At 36.1% G+C, this 18,345-nt stretch overlaps 1 protein-coding gene across 1 annotated transcript in view; it reads left to right on the top strand.

Annotated features, from left to right (window-relative positions):
* The window catches only part of CPS1 (carbamoyl-phosphate synthase 1), a 151,648-nt gene that overhangs the window by 75,606 nt on the left and 57,697 nt on the right, over positions 1–18,345 (top strand). The window contains 1 exon segment of the mRNA XM_021008717.1: positions 3,515–3,633. Coding sequence (XP_020864376.1) covers positions 3,515–3,633 — 119 coding nt within the window.

The raw sequence follows: 18,345 nt of genomic DNA, 5'->3' as shown, positions 1-18,345 counted from the left end.
ATATTAATCTTCTTTCATGTTTACTGTGCTTGTAGTTTAGAAATTCAGCTCATCTGATTCTGTAAAAAGTGACTCAGGCAGCTGGGATCTGTTTGGTCAGAAATCCCGGAATGGCTTTTTGACATTTAAGAAAGAGTGAACATTAATCCTCGAAGAGTATCAAGCCACATTTGAGCTCTGAAGCTCCCATTTACCATTGTATGTGGCCCATGTGTGCATAGTGCTGAAGTGATGAGAATATGAATTTCCTCTTTAAAGAGTCAGCCTTTGTAATTTACCTTCGTAGGAATTGAAAGACACTGTAAGTGGTTTTGAATCCAGGGGCAGTTTTTGGTCAGTTTATAAGCCCCTGGGGAGGATAAGAAAAGGAGAAAAATAAGGTTTTTTTTTTAATTACATGTAAGTTGTATTCCTCCCTCTATTATTCTTTAGGTGTCTTAAATGTGAAATCATTCAATTTTTAATGAAACTGAGAAGGGATGGTCTTTTACTAAATAAGTGGATCCATGTGTTACTATGCTGACCTTGTGTCAAGGTTTTATAGAATTAAGATAATTAATGGCATTGGGATAAGAAGTAACTCCTCAAAGCCCTCATTTCATCTTCTTTTTTTTTTCTTCCTTCTGCCCTCCTTTCACATAATTACAAGATTTAAGAGTTAGAAAGGACTAAAACAGCTCTCTAGTCTAACCCATATATGAAAGGAGTCCCTACTATAATACGCAACAAACACAATCCCCTCAAAACCATTTCCCAGTAAATACCCAGTATATTTATACATCCATTCTTTCATTCAAAGGGAGGGAAAGGTGGTTTTTCTTATTCTCAGCAGTCTTGCTCCTAGACTATCTTAAGAGAATGGGTAAGGATCCCTAAAAACAGGGAGTTAACTAAGGTGTCTCATGGGCTGGGGACCTAAAAGTAAAAAGTAATCCTCCTTCTAGAGCTACTTAAAGCATGAGGATTCTTCTGTAGAATTATGTAGGTGGGTGGAGACTTTCTCCTGTGCAAAGTACCTGACATTCTATCAAGAAGGGAATATGACTATGGTATAAATTAGTGGCTGCCAGCAACACCACAGGAAGGAGATTATTTCTGTTTGTTAGAGGTCTTCATTACTGTTTATTTCTACTGCTACCAGCAACTTGTTGATTTTGACAAAAAATTTAAGGCCTGGAGAAAGCTGAAGGGAAGAGAAAAACTGAAAGGGGAAAAAAAGAGTAAAGGGAGTGGGTAAATCTTCACTGGCTTTCATGAGTCTCAGGAAAGGGCAATTTGCTCATGGACTAGTTGTCTGCTGCTGTCATATTGCCAGATGACTGGATCAACCATCTCACCTGGTTTAAGGGTACATAGGGCATTGTTTCTGATTTTGAAAACAGTAATGCAGTCTCAGAATTGTTTGGGGGTGATAATCACTTTCATGCCAGTGGTGAGTTGGAGCCAAGAAGGTAGTGATGCCTGAAGACAAAGGAGCAAGGCCTAGCTAGCATTTGACCTTCTATTGGATAAAGTGATTGGGACTTACCAAATGGCTATTCTTCCTCAAGTTGTAATGACCTACCAATACCTGTGGTGTCACAGTCATTTACAATGAGAGTTATAGGAGTGCTATCCTAACACAAGGTTCTATTTAACTTACCCTGTCACAGTCAGCATCTGATTGAACATTTAAGAAAAGGATATTACCATGTCTGTTAGAATATAAACTCCTTGAGGGCAAGGAATATTTTCCTTTTTTATTTATATTCCCAATACTTACTGTAATCCCTTATTAAATGCTTATTGATTGACTAATTAGTTGTCAGGATATACTCAAAAGTATTTAGTTTTGAGGAACTTACCTAATATTATTGACAAAATTACAAAAGGAGAATATTAGCAGAGTGATATAACAATCAGAGCTAGAATGGAATGTTCTTATTAAATAGAACTTTTAGTCAAAAGGGGATTATGTTTTCTGCCTTCTAATACTCACTTTCATTGTCATTTGTGTGTGTGTGTGTGTGTGTGTGTGTGTGTGTAGGCAATCAGGTTTAAATGACTTGCCCAGGGTCATACAGCTAGTAAGTGTCTGAGGCTGGATTTGTACTCGGGGCCTCCTCACCCTAGGACCAATGCTTTATCAACTGTGCCACTAGCTGCCCCATGGTAATTTCTGATAGTAGAAATAAGTGAAGGAAGATAGAGAATGATTGGATGTATCACAAATTTGTATTTTCAAAAGCAGCTATAAAGAAAAGAAATACATGCATAGAAGAGAAATTGCATAATTTATATTAGTATGTGTATTTCATTTTCCTTGGGGGATTAACAAAACCTTGTATCAAAGTATAATATATTGCATCTGGGATAACATTGGATTGTTTTTTTCCCTACTGAATATGGAGAGATTTCTTTTAAAACAATAAAAATAGAAACTAAACATCTTTAGCAAGGTTTGAAAACAACATCTAATCAAAAAGGCTTAAAAATATGAAGAGTATGGATTTCAATTTCTGCTTACTTTGTCTTTCATTTTGCTCATATCACATAATTGATCAATCAGCAACCATTTATTAAGTGCCCACAATATTCCAGTTTCTTTCATAGAGTACAAAGACAAAAATGAATCAGCCTCTGCCCTCAAAGAACTTACATTATGTAGAGGAAACATATACACAAATGCATAAAATACATTATATGTATATTTTATATATAAGCAAAAACAATAAAGGTGATTAGGAAAGCAGTAGCAATAGTAATAGGGAGAAATCAGGAAAGGTGTCATATTAGAAATGATATTTGAACTGAGCTATAAAGTTAGGAGATCTGGGTTTAAATCCATTCTATTATGCCTATTAGTTATGTCAACTTGAGCAAGTTATTCAGTCTCAGTTTCCTCATTGATAAAATGGAGATGATGATCCTCAGCCTCCCAAGGTTATTGAAGAGAAAGTATGTTATAAAATCTTGAAATGTTCTTTAAATGTGTCTTATTAATTTTCATTATTTTGTTTAATGTAGGGTTTTGCAAACTACCCTTTCCAGATGCAGGAATCATTAATTTAAATAAAATGAAAGCTTTTTTCAATTAATGGTACATCTCTCTGAAGGAATAATGTAGGAAGATCTCATCAAAGAATAAACTGGAAGATGATTATTTTGATCCCACAGTTTCTAAGTAGTGATGAGAGTGGCATACTTTTGGCTTTTTTTTTTTTCAAGTGACTTTTCCAGACCCTTTATACTGGGCTTAGGAGGATAAGGCTAGGGAGATAGAACTTGTTTTCACAGCACTTTCCCCAGGTATATACACTTCTGGGATTTACTTTACTTAACCAGTTCACTATATCCTACTTGTAGATGCAATTGACAAAATCTTTGGGCTTATTGGAAGGAACTTCAGTGATGTCAGTTTCATGGTTCATAGCTCAAGTTATAGCGCCAGGGTATCTAAATAACATGGCAAGGGATGATTTCTAGACTTTTGTGAGGTGTTTGTCAAAGTATGCACTTCTTTTCTCTTTGGCAGGCCATAGATGACAATATGCCCCTGGATGAGATCGTCAAGCTTACATACATTGACAAATGGTTCTTGTTTAAGATGCGTGACATTATAAACATGGAAAGGAAGTTAAAGGGATTGAGCAGGTAAGGCAACACTGTTCCCGGCTACCACAGATGCCTCTCCAGTTTGTCTTGGCATATTACCCAACAGCACTGAGCTAACTTGTGCTGGGTCCTCAGAACAGCAGCTGTAGCCACCAAATAATTGAGAAGTTTTTTTTTCTCCTTTAAATTGTTCTCAGCATGGAAGAAATGGTTTATCATACATTAATAATTTTTTAACCTTGCCCCTACATAGATGATGACTCTCTTCTATGGCATCATCATTTGCTTTATTGAATATATACACACACACACACACACACACACATACACACACACACACACACACACACATATATATATATATATTCATACATATAAATGATATATAAGATACGTATACCTGGTGACAGAGAATCCAACTAGTTTTAATCTGTTTACTTATATGCTAGTAAAATTGTTTTGTTGCAGTTTATGCATCTTCTACAAATGAGCAGATCATTTTCTTGCTTTGGAGAAATTGACTTACCTATCATTAATCCTTCTCCCAGAACTCTTTTAATGATACCTCATGCCTTAGTATATCTTATAGAGCAAATACATCCTTTTGTGTCTGCTAATATTTCAGAGAATCATGACTGCTCGCTTCAGCTTGTAAATGGGCCACATTCCAGCTTCCATTAATAGACATTTTACCACTTGCTCTTAGAATTCATTAACATTTTTGTCTACTTCAAGGCCAATTATTTTTAAAATTCCATTTACAGTTCAGGGATGTCCATTAGTACCCTCCTCGTGCCCCTTCAGGAATACCCAGACAGTGCCAATTGCTACTTAAATAATGAAGTTTGTTTAAATCTCTTTTTTTTTTTGCATAGAGAGACATTTTTGGGGGCACCTCTGACAAAAATTCAAACACAGGTTTTAAATAGCTACCTTTGGTTACAGGTGCAGTTTCTTCTTAGTGTCTTTACCTTCTCCCCTCAAACATTGTACTGAACTACTGTTTCATCTGATGTGACAGAGTAGCTCTTTTGCTAGCCTTGTGGCATATTTACACAGAGAAATAATTCTCTCAGGATACATTGTTCTTGTTGATCTTAGCTGATTTGAGGTAATATAGAAAGTCCACTTAAGAAGTTGTCAAAGGCCTTAGAAAGATTCCAGAGCCCAAATTATTGAGCCATTTGGTAAATAGAGCACAATTTTTGAACCCTTAATTGCCTAGTTAAGATAGATACAGGTGTGGCAATGAAAAGATTCCCTTTTTGAACAAAACATTGCTTCCCTTCTCCCCTTTTTAACCTGGGCAGGTATTTAAAAAGTCTATGTCTTGCTGTGAAGATTTGTGCTTCTTATTCTCCATGATTTAGAATAGCTATAATTTTAGAAGCAGTTATATATAAATCTCTTATTTTTTCTAGTGATCACATAAAATGAACAATAGATAGCAATAAATTGAGCATCAAGGCTATAAATTCGTCTCTGAGTTTTGCTGACTTGAGGTTTCCTTTCTTGGTTTATGATGCCAGCAGAAACACCATGTTGACTTATAGTCCATTCTACCACTTTCTAGTTTCATGTACCAGATTTTGAATGTTTCAGAAAGTACTGCAGTTAAACCACATGAGGGTGCTAGAAACTTATAGTATTCAGAATGGGACTAGATAAGGAACTGGAGGAGAGAAAACAGATTTCGCTATGAAATAAACCTTCATTTGATACAAATTCTGCTTTTTGGGCAAACTGCACATTTTTAATTGAGTACCTTGTGTTATCATCAAAAGGTAGGCTGAGATTCTAGAGATTCCAACTAAGCAGAAATAAATGTCTAAAGATAATGAGGAAGGTCCTTAGGGAATAAAAGAAAATTCATTGTTATACAGCTTGTATAAATTCCCTCTGACCTCCATACTGAGTTGCATTTGTTTGCTGGCTATTTAGATTTTTCAGTCTCCATCTTCAGGGACAGTCATTCTTGCAAAAACAGATGGTTTTCTATATTCGTAATGGGATACATAAATAGTACATTAAAATCTTTTATATGTGCATTCATAGTACTTCAAGATGATGAGTATAATAATATGAAATTTGCATCTTCAACAATTGGTTTAGCTACTGAGTTTATTAAAGCTCAGGGATAAAAGTTACAAGTAAACCCAAAATAGAACCTCTAATGGTTATGTCTTCTGAGCTAAGTGCAGTGCTTTGCACACAGTAGACACTTAATAAATATTTGCCAAATTGAATCAAATACCATCGAGTGATTCAGGACATAAAATAGCTTCATGATCAAGATGATTCCTGGTTTATTGTATTGCTTTTAAATCAAAAAGTCCTGAGTACACTTATGATAGAAAGAGAAAATAAAAAATAGCTGCCATTTATATTGTGCTTTAACAATTTCCAAGTTTTTCTACACATAGTATTTCAGTCAATTCTTACAACAATCTTATGAAGTGGCAGTGCTATTATCATACAAATTTTATAGAAGAGTACCATAATCAGATTATCAGTTGTTTCTAAGTAGGCTAATATACACAAATTTCTACTTTGGAAGTCTTTAACTGTTGATAAATTATGGAATTCAAGCAAATTCAAGGGACTCTAATGGGAATATAAGAGAAAAGGCAGCATCGTAAGGTGGAGAGGGGGTCAGGCTTGGCATCAGGCCAGACCTGAGTTCAGATCCCACCTCAGACACTTGCTATTTTTGTGGTCCTAGCTAAGTCACTTAACCTTAGTTTCCCTATCTGTAAAACAAGGAGTTGGATTCAAGGCCTTCTAATGTCCCTTCTAGTTCCAAATCTATGATCATACAACCCTATGATAATGGCAGAAAATCTGTTTGCTATTATTTTATGAATATAAACAGACATTCAAAAGTGGAAGCCAGATTTTTGTTCACCAATGGAATGCGAGCCTCTTTGGGATATGCAAGAAGGCACACACTGGATACGGGGTGGGAAAATAAACAAATGTTGGGACATGTTGAGTGTGACAGAGTAACTGATGAGTACTGCATGCCTATGGGAAGTAGTGGAAATAATGGTAAAAAATTCCCTTTTCTTGAAGGACAGATACATGAACCATGCTCATGATGATCTATGCAATCACAGTTCTCTATAGACTAACTGGACAAGGCAGGCAGGTGTTAGCATAATAGATCAGCATTCAGGCTAGGCAGTGTTTGCTCCCATTAGATCTCTGTTTGCATACATGTCACAAAATGAGCATAGAAGTAACACTTTTTTTTCCAGTCACACATCTTGAACAGTATCTATTCTGGTAGCCTTAGCTGTTACCATAACTTCTGGCACCTTCAAGAAGAAAGATCTCTACCCACTTCACACCATTGACTTTCCTCTTAACTCGTTTATTGTTGCCCAAGGGCATGTTAGAGAAGTTGACCTTTCTTGGCAGTTCCCCAAATTTTTAAGGCAGTGTAACACTAGCTAATTTTCCTAGGAGCCCAGCTTTTTTTTTTCTATTTTAGATTGAATCTCTTCAGCTTTTTAAGAGTTTCTATTGATTTGCAGCCAAGTGATAGGAGGACTGTTAGTAGAATGCATATGCACTGGAATTTATATACTTGATACAAAACATCTATTAATACTAGCCTATATCAGCCACGTAAAAAAATTGAGAAAACATAGGTCTGCCAGAACTTGTAGCAGGGATTGCAAAATGTGTATAAGCTGTACCTCTGCCCTTGCTCTACATCTCTAGTTAGGTTGGGTCTATTCCAGCTCTTAGCACAGTGCCTTGTACTTAGTAAGTCCTTAACAGATGCTTATTGATTAATTATCCATCTCCAGTCCATATTCACTAATATTCCATTCACCCAACCTGCCCACTACATACAGGCACTCACTTTCATGCAATGCTTCCTTTCTCATAGATATCTCTTAAAATGGCTGCAAAATAAAGTATACATGAGATTATTTAGAATTTCTTTTTTAATTAAAAACATCCTCACTGTTACCTATCTTTTCCTTTGGGCTTATGGGCAAATTCTCATTTGGTCTGGCAAAAACAAGAACAAAACAAAACATCTGTCCACAGGATTATGGGCAAATGATGTTTTTCATGTTCCATTGTAGTAGAATGAAAAAAAATATGCAAAATGTTTTCATCAATCATTGTCTTCTAAAATTGAAGTAGGACCTTGTTATAACTTAGCTTGGTAGAACATGGAATTGGATAAATGGCTACATTAATCATGCCCTACCTTATCCCCTTCATAACAGTGAACTTGAGGATAGTTCATAAACTGGGTATTCACCCTGTACCATCATACTAGGATATACATACAAAAGGGTTCAACTATATTTGGGAAATTCAAGTCAAACTCTGGGAAGTGAACTCCTCAGTTGACACATACCTGGGTTCTAGTCAGGCAGGAAATCAAATGAAATGCAGTAAAGTTTGTGAGATGAGCAAATTTGGATGAACTGTATACAGAGCCCATTTCAATTCAGTTCAATTAAAAAACCCAGTTATTTAATGGGTACAATGTGCATTAAATAAGGGATAGGAGCATACATAATGCCACAACTATGCTGGACTTGGAGTCAGGAAGACCTGAGTTCAAATTTTCCCTCAGGCACTTACTAGCTGCATGAGCCTGGGAAAGACTCTTAACTTCTGTTCACCTCAGTTTCTTCTATTTGTAGAAGGAGATATTAATAGCACCTACCTTGCAGGATCATTGTGAGGATCGCCTGAGACAATATATGTGAAGCATGCCACAAACCTAGAGGTGCTGTATAAATGCTACTATTATTATTGTTAATTATACAAAGAGATATATGCATGGCATGCAGTAGTAGAAAGAGCATTGGATTTGGAGTCCATGAACCTGGTTCAGTTTGCTTTTCTGTAAAATGAGGACCTAGTATAAAATGATCTCTATGATCTCTTCCTGCTCTAAATCCTATGGGCCTGTGTGAGGCTACCTGGGTGACACAGGCACTTCACCTCTTGGTTTCTTGTTCTGTGAAATAGAGAAGGTAATGTCTACCTTCTGTGGTTGTTGTGACCATTAAATGAGATAATATAAGTGAACCGATGTGCGAGCTTTAAATCACTATGTACATATTAGCTCTTACTTTTCCTCTCCTTAAGGAGGAAGGGAAATTAGTCGGTCAACAAGTATTTATTAAGTGCCTATGCCAGCAGCTGTGATGGGCTCTGGACATATAAAGACAAAAATGAAATATTCAATGCCCTCAGAGAACTTGAATTCCGTTGGAAGAGGTAATATATTGACGTAGAAGTATACAGAAAACATAAGCAAAATATATGTAGAGTAATTTTTAGGTGAGGCACTAGTAGTCGGAGGCCCAGTATAGTAGGCAGTATTTGAGCTGTTCTTGATGAGCCATATTGCTATTGGTGTTTACGAGGTAGAAGACCTTTAAAAGAAAACAGTTGTCTTCAAAATCAGGAGTAAAAAAGTAGACTATTTCTATTTTTAATGCTAGAATATTTTATAAAAACAATTAGAAGTATGAAACTGTTTATCTTTTAGTTTCTGCATAAGAAATTTTTTTCAATTCAACAAGCCTTTATTAAATCTGCCCATGTTCCCGGCTTTTGGGATAGGTATTCTGGATGCAAAGGTAAAAAAATAAATGGTCCCCAGCCTCCAGAATGTACATTTTGCTGACACGAAACAATATGTACTCTGATCATTAAATACAAAATATAGAGAAGATAGAAACCAAGTAATTTCAGATTGGGTGGGGCACCAATATCTGGAGGAGTTTGGAAAACACTTTTGTAGAAAATGGAATTTAAACTGAGTCTTGAAAAGAACTAGGGGTTTCAAGAGGCAGAAGGGAGAAGGGAGAAGGGAGAACCTTTTGGGAATTGGAGATCAGGTACAGTGTACAAAGGTGCAGCTGTATATAGTTTCTTTATGTGTAAACATAAAGCAATAATCATTAAACATATACCTATGTCCAGGATTCTATTGAATCCCTAGATTGTACAGCTACCTGCTTCTTCCATTTTAATGCTTCCTGCTTAGCACATAGCAAAAGAGGCCTCCATTCTGTGAGGCAAGGCCACACCCTTTCCAAGCATCCCTTCCTTTTGTGCATCTGTGCTTGAAGTGTGGTAGACAAAGTCTGTGGGTGAGTACTAAAAATCACAAGCAGCACCCATCGTTTTAAAAACAATTTGAGGATGAATTTGAGGTCCCACGTGAGCATTCAAGTGCTAAATTGAGCTTAGTAAACAGAAGGCATTTTCTAGAGGCCCTCAAACCCCTAGCAGGTGCAATAATGTAAATATCACCTTAGCTGGGGCCGTTCCTTTGAATTAAACTGGCTTTTCTGATGTGTGTTATTTTTCATTGGCTTTTCATTTCTTATGATTACTTATTACAAATACTGGGCCTTGTATTTGACTGAAGCTCTCTGGAAAAAGGTAGCCACCTGACAAAAGCAAAATTTTAAAAAAGTAAAATTAAATTAAAATTATATGATAGTAAAATTGATGATGATATAAGAAATGCAAAGGATAAACCCAAATTATTTTTTTAATTTTATTTTTAATTTATGGAATAAAACAAGCAATTCCATAACATAGTGAAATAAAATGATTATTCTTAGAGATAACATGGTATAGTGCAGAGTTGTCAAGCTTGTGGCCCACTGCAAGCCAAAACTCAGGAGTTGTGACTGCACTAGTTTAAAATGTAATTGGGAAACGTTTTAACAAAATAAATACAGATACGATACAACATAGATAATGTTGATTTGTGTTTTTCTAAGTCAGTATGCACCAGCCGGAATCTATTTCTATTTGAGTTAGACACTGTTAGTGTAGTGTGTAGGGAGCTGGACTTGGAGTCTGAGACAAGTTTGAATTTTGGCTCCAGCAACTCTGCTTGTTGTTCTAGGCACTGTGCTGAAGTGCTAGGAATACAAAGAAAGGCAAAAAAAAAAAAGTTTCTGCTCTAGAGAAATATTTACTGGGTGTATGACTCTGGATAAGTCACTTAGCCTTTGTAAGACTCTTCAGCTGTAAAACAGGAAGAGAGGGCAGAGTATGATGGAAAGAGCATTGGATCTGTACTCAGAGGACCAGGCTGCAGTCTCAACTCTTGCATGTACTGACTCTGTGACCCTAGGCAAAATACTTTGTCTGTTCAGCTCTCAGTTTCCTCATCTGTAAAATGAAGCACTCAGTTAGATATAATTGATTTTCAGTGCTAGATCCTGAGAGCCCGTGAATACTTGTAAATATTTCCTCACAGGAGTACTATAAAGGAACTTTGTAACCCTTCTAGTTCCAGAAAGATGGCCTCTTAAGATTAGACGAAGTTGGTTTGTTACTTGAGAAAAACAAAACAAAACAAAACAAAACAAAACAAAACAAAACAAAATTTGATATGAATGTGATTTGGGGAGAAGCTGGTGTGATTACAATAATTACCATGCATGTAGAACTTTACATCTACAGCTGGTTTGTTCTGACTTATCAAATTAGTTTGCTGATTAATAGTGGGAAGCAGTGAGCATGCCATGGTCACTCAGGGTAGTGCATTGTAGGCAACTATTGATCGATGGCTTGAATGGGGCCTTCCGGAAGGACCACAGTATAGTCATTGTGTGACCTTTGATAATTTAACTGCTGAAACTCACTTTTAATACCCGTAAAATGTCCCTTTCTTATTTCACTGGGGTAATGAGAGACTAAAAGGGATAAACACGAGGCTATGGACAAATTATTTTTTTCCTTTGGTGAAAACGATGTTACAAATTTGTTTATTATAACTCACCATTTTTTTTCACTCTCTTATCCATAAATTCTTTTATACAATCACAGAACAGGAAGAGATTTAGAGATAATCTTTCAAGGGTTTCTTCGTGTGTGTGTGTGTGTGTGTGTGGTGTGTGTGTGTGTGTGTGTGTGTGTGTGTGTGTTACAGACTCCTTTGGCAATCTAGTGAAGCCTGTGCATCCCTTCTCAGGATAAGGTTTTTGAATGCATAAAATAAATAAAATATAAAAGATTACAAAGGAAACCAGTTATATTCAAATATAGTTATCAAAATACTTTTTAGTGGTCTCTGGATCCTAGGCTAAGAATCCCTGATCTAGTATAATCCTCTTATTTTACAGATAAGGAAACTGAGCCCTAGAGGAGATAAATAACAGGTCCATGGTCACATCAGCTACTTTGTGGTAGTTCCAGGACTAGAGCTGAGGTTTTGTGATACTTGGTTCAGTAGTCTTCTCCTAACACTACTTGCCTCCTCAGTAAATACTTAGACTGGGATATTATGCAAAGCATCCATTCTTTCCTAATCTTTGAAACAGAGGTGTTATTCTTGGCATTTCCATGCTTTTCTATGAACTCATCAATGCAAAAAATATTTCTTTTTAAGATTTCCTTTGTTTGCCAGATAATAATGATTAAGATTTTTTGGGATGATGTGGTATGTTTCCAAGCAAACCTACATGACTCTAATTTTTAAAATTGCTTAGTAGCGTTTTATTGGCTCAGGGAAAATGGGAAATGGCATATCAAAAGCAATAATATTCCTATATCACTAATTCTTTTTATTTTTAAATCAAGGTTCTTATATGACTTTGACAATATTGATCATAATATCATGTCCTGAAGAGTGTGGTGGAGGATTTAGAATTGTAACATAAATAAGATGATCAGCATGCTATTTGGTAGACAAGAAATTCAGAGTGTAGCTAGAATGAGTGGCTTTTATTCATTAACTATAACATCTCTGATTATAGGCAGTTTGGCTAAGATCTGGCTTGGGAGTCAGGAGTACCTGACATCAAGCCTCGCCTCTGGCATATTCTGACTAGATGACCTTGGGAAACTCACCTGATTTTTGAATGTCATGGCCAGCTTCCTAAGACTATAAGTGGCAGAGAAGATGAAAGTTTGAATTGGTTGATGGAGCATCTTTACCTTGAAATTCCCTATACTAATGAAAATATGGGCATCTTTATATCATCCCTATATTACTGCATGAAGTATCTTTAATAAATACAAAGCTATACATATGCCTTATATACATCTGTCTCACCTAATATTCACAAGTAATGAATAGATTATGCCTGTGTTGATACTTTTGTTTCCAAACTAATTGTTTTATTTATTTAACTGATGGTTTTCTTTGTGGAGGGCTATCAGTATGTAAAAATGATGTTCATTCAACAAACAATTTATTTTTAATTTTAGTTTGTGATACTATGCCAGTCACTGTAGGTATTACAAAGATAAATAAGATAAGGTCCTTGACCTTAAGGACCTTACATGCTGGTAGAATAGAGATCAAATCTTGTGCAAAAAAAAATACCAGAATACAAGAAAATATATTTATGTATTCATTGTTCTATTCTTCTTCCACTGATCTTCAAGTACATTGCAAAAATAACACAGGTGACAAATACCATGATTCTATTTTTACAAATGGTAAAACTGAGTCACAGAGGTTTAATGATACACTTTATGTGTCATAAGTCAGGGGAGAGCTGGGAGTATAGCCTCGGGCTTCCTCCTTCAGTTCTATTCTCTAACCATCATAAAGTGCTTCTTCTTTTTTTTTTTTTTGAGAAATGAGTTTTAAATCAAGAAGCTAAATGCTAGTTACTCTTTAGCTGCCAAGTCCTAAGCATTATTTTCCTGCATGAGTTGTTGACCTCAGTGACAGCAAAAATTAAAAAATACTATATATACTCTTTTCTAATACCCTCATGGATAAAGTCCAAGGACTTTCCTAATTGAAAGTCCTTTCCATTTGCCTTTAAAATAAGTATTTAACATTTTCAAGGGGAAGGGAACAAGCATCTGTTAAGTCACTACTATATGTCAGACACAAATATTATCTTGTTTGATTCTTACAACAACCCTTTGAGAGAGGCTCTATTATTATCTCTATTTTTCATTTGAAGAAACTGAGGCATACAGAGGTTAAGTGATTTCCCCAGGGTCACGCAGCTAGTAAGTGCCAGAGGCTGGATTTGAACTCAAGTCTTCTTGACTCTAGGCCTAGCACTGTTCATTATGCCACCTAGCTTCCCTAAAGGTATGTATGCCTGTTTTAACAATTTATTTTTAAAAATGGCTTTGTTCAATCAACCATAAAAAGGCTCTTCTTTACTTTTCAGTAAAGTAGTTATTTTATCTCCAGCTGCTAACACAAGCAGGAGTGACTTTAGTTCCTAAAGCAGTACTGGTCATACTTAAAAGTTGGGTGGGCAAAATAATTTCAGCAGGAACTTAGCTCCTAAATTACTTTTTCTATTTCTTAAGACTTCTGGAAGTTCTTTTAATAATAGAAAATGCCTTTTATTTCACAATTAGAAAAAAGACCTAAATAGACATAAATGAGAAATAAAACATATGCAAATTCACTGTAAATGATTGAAATTGGCTTCCTTCCTAAGAGCAGGGTTAGATAGAGTAAAGGTGCAAAGACCACGAAATCGTTAAGGACCTTGTGATGAAGAGGAACGCTATCGACGAAGCTCAGGAGTCTGAAAATGATACATAGGAAGCCATATGCTACATAGGAAGGTGTATGAAATGATACATAGGAAGCCATATGCTACATAGGAAGGTGTATGAAATGATACATAGGAAGCCATATGTTACATAGGAAGGTGTATGAAATGATACATAGGAAGCCATATGTTACATAGGAAGGTGTATGAAATGATACATAGGAAGCCATATGTTACATAGGAAGGTGTATGAAATGATACATAGGAAGCCGTATGTTACATAGGAAGGTGTATGAAATGATACATATGAAGCCATAGGTTACATATGAAGGTATATGAAATGATACATAGAAAGCCATATGTTACATAGGAAGCCATATGTTACATATGAAGGTATATGAAATGATACATAGGAAGCCATATGTTACATATGAAGGTGTATGAAATGATACATAGGAAACCAACTGTTACATATGAAGCCATATGTTACATAGGAAGCCATATGTTACATATGAAGGTATATGAAATGATACATAGGAAACCAACTGTTTTGGAGATTGAATCAATATATCTTCATAACTGATTTGCTGGGTAGGGCAGATGAGAGTGAGAAACCAAAGAGTACTATAAGGGTTTAAGCCTTCCCTGCCTATGTAATGGTAGTGATAAGGATTGAATTTACACTGGAGCTGAGAACCAACTCTATGGCATGGCCTGTGGGCAGTGACAACCAACAATAGAATTTTCAAGAAGGCTATCGTGACCAATGTGCACAAACAAAAAGTTAAATATAAAAATATCATAAAGTTGCCACATATGTCTTCATTCACCAACAGGAATAGTGGCGAATAATTTCAAATGGCATAGGGAACACCTGGGTAAAGAAAACTCCCTCAGCCAATATATTTTTTTGAGAGAAAATTTAAATTTTATTGCGATTTCTGGGAAAAGTGCTTCTGAAGGAGAATATTTAAACTTGCACCACATTACCTTCCCTGAAAAAGTATTGCATTTTGTTATTTTGATTTAGCTTCTAATTATTGACCAAAAATACAGATAAAGAAACAGAGATCAAACAAAAGGATACCAATATATTCTCTGCATCTTAGAGTCTTAGAGAGCTGTCTAGTCCAGCACACTGAGAAATGAAGGCACTTGCTCAAGGTCACACAGTCAACAGAAATCGGAGACAACACTTAAATCCAAGCCACTATGCTACACTTCCTCTTTCACACAGCAGTATTAATCAATCAAATAATTCATTAACTAATTTATGAGGCACAGTGCTTTGGACCCCTTGTCTATGGATCAATTGAATTGTACCATATTTACTTCAACAGTGTAGAACAGGGGTGGGGAACCTGTAGCCTCGAGGCCACGGGTGGCCTTCTAGGTCCTTGGGTGCAGCCCTTTGAGTCCAACTTTTACAGAACAAATCCTTTTATTAAGGGGATTTGTTCTTTGAGGTTTGGATTCAGTCAAAGGGCTACATTTGAGGACCTAGAGGGCCACATGTGGCCATGAAGCCTCAGGTTCTCCACTGCTGGTCCAGAACACTTGGCACATAGTAAGCACTTGTTTGCTGAGGCAACAAGTGAATTTTTTACTGTAGGAAGTCTATGGAGTGGTTCTCACAATTTGTCCTTTGAACTGAGTATCATTAATGTCAGAGAGCAGGAATAATTACTAGTATTTTTACTGATTTTCACTTAGATCTCCCCTTTCCTTTGAAGATGTCCAAACAACTGAGAAAATTGGATTGCCATACAGATTGTCATTCTTTCAGCAACAAACATAACATGTCACCAAATATTCAACTCTAAAGAATGTTCTAGACTCACTTAGAAAGAGCTAAGTGTGTCTTTTGCGACCCACGACATATCTTCACCTTTTTCTTTCACCTTCACAACATCTTCACCTTTTTCATTCAAGGGCTAGGAAAATTTAGTCCTGACCAGATTACATTCTGCAGAAAAATACTATGGACCAGTTATGCAGCTGGTTGGCCTCAGCTAAGCAATTTAATAAGATTCTGAGTAATGGCCTCTAGAAGTCAACAGAAAGTTATTTATGGAGAATTCCTTCTCTTGCTAATGTCCTTGGGACTATAAAAGGTAAATTTTGAAAACAGCTTTGTAGGAACATGACTTGATTTAAAAACATACTGTAGTGAAGCTTCAGAAAAGTATAAAGCTACAATTAAAGTTGATTTTTGATATTCTGAAGCAGAAACAATGAAATGTAAAATATCAAAGAATCCCTATTCAATCATAGTTTTATATTAAGGTGCAATAAAACATTCCACTTTATCTCCTGAGTCTAGACTCAATGCATTAAGTGACATGGATTATTGGAAAAGACCTGAGGATTTTATTTTATTTTTTGGCTAGGCAGTGGGGTTAAGTGACTTGCCCAGGGTCCCACAGCTAGTAAGTGTTATGTGTCTGAGGTCGAATTTGAACTCAGGGCTGGTGCTCTATCCACTGTACCACCTAGCTGCTCCCCTGAGGATTTTATTAACTATGTAGATTAAAAAACCAAAAAACAAACTTTTTTTTCCAGTTCTGACCTTGTGACATCAATAATTATTTAATCAGTCAACAGGCATTTATTAAATACTTTCTATGTACATGGGGATACAAATACAAAGGACGAAGCAATCCTTACTCTCAAAAGAGCTTATGCTCATTAGTGTGGGGAACCCCTCCACCAAGGTGTATGTGTCTTAGAGAGCAGCTTGGAACTCTGAGGTTTATCCAGGGTCACAGAGACAGAATTTGAATATGGACCTTCATGATTCATCCATTATGCTACACTCCAATAATATTTGGTGGCTGCTTTCAATTAGCATTGCAATTGAATTCAATTAGTATTGATTATGTAAAGGCTCTTTTTTTTGGGTCATGGACTCCTTTGGCGGTTTTATAAACTTTATAGAAGAGTGGAAAGCACATTCATTCTGGAGTGAGAAGATGCAGAAATTAGCTATAAGCATATTTTCATCTCCATGGATACTGGTATGGTGAGTGACCACTTGTCTTGTGGTCATCTACCCTTTAGTTCAGTTTTCAGTCTGGTCAATGGATGCCAGATTCCTGATCAGTGGTAGCAATGTTTTGAGAACTTTAGAACGGACAGACAATAGTTATTTTTGAGTCACTCTCTGTTGCTTCATCTTCATTTTTGCACTTCGCTTCTATTTGTGAGGAGATAAAATATAACCAAAGTTAATTTAATTCAACAATCACTTATTATTGAGTGCCTACTTTGTCCAAGGCACCTGGCTACAATAAGTACAAAGTGAAATTTTTAACCATACAAGAGCATTGCTCATTTCAGAACCAGTGCTGTTTTCTTTTTAAATAAGACTCAAGTATCTAAGACTGGTATTTAGAAATCAACTTGATTTACTTTAAAGGTAATGGGTCCTAGGGCTTCTCTTCCCTCAACCCAGAATCAATGTAATGTGGATATTCTATGTGTATAGATTCAGGGAAAAAAACCACCTGCCATAGCTCAATTAAACATTTGGATCTATGAGCAAGCTAAATTGATGAACCCAAATAACCATAACCCCAAATGGATAGTGAAAAATTCAGATACCATTTTTTAAAAAATATCTTAATGTGGTGTGTCATATACATGATACAGCAAAATGATTGACTGAATGTTGCCCCCCTCCCATGGCTGTTTTGCTGCTGTAGAGCTACAGCCATAGTATCATCAAAAAAAAAAAAATGGGATAGTGGAAAGGGTGGGATTTACTATAATCACATAGCTTTCTGTCTCCTGCCTCTCTAAATGTTATTGCTGCCTTTGACAGTTATCTTTTGCATTTCTCTGGGGAAAGAAGTAACAATGTGTCTCCTTAAAAGTAAAGACAAGGAGATAAACAACTTTTACACTGATCTCATCATTGTAATTGCCATTTATTCAAGAGCTTGTGAAATGCCAGAAATAATCAGTGAATCTAGTTCAAATCTCTTGGAGAAGCTTGTGAGGAGGTAGTGAGGTAGAATATCTACATCTATATTAACATATCTATATGGGATACATACACACATATATCTTGCTTCTCTTTTTAAAGCAAACAACATTATTAAACATCAGGCCCTGAGTTTATCTCAACTTCTGGCTTTGGGGGGATTTTAAAAAAAACCCAGTATAATAATCAAATTGTAAACCCGTCCAATAATCGTAGGCCAAGTGGAGTGCTCATTTTCACATTAGAGCTGGTGCAATCTGGAGGAAATTTGTTTAGTATTAC

This window comes from Phascolarctos cinereus, unplaced genomic scaffold (genome assembly GCF_003287225.1).
Source record: "Phascolarctos cinereus isolate Bilbo 61053 unplaced genomic scaffold, phaCin_HiC Scaffold_7;HRSCAF=346, whole genome shotgun sequence".
Classification (NCBI taxonomy): Eukaryota; Metazoa; Chordata; class Mammalia; order Diprotodontia; family Phascolarctidae; genus Phascolarctos; species Phascolarctos cinereus.
This window is presented reverse-complemented; position numbering and strand designations above follow the sequence as displayed.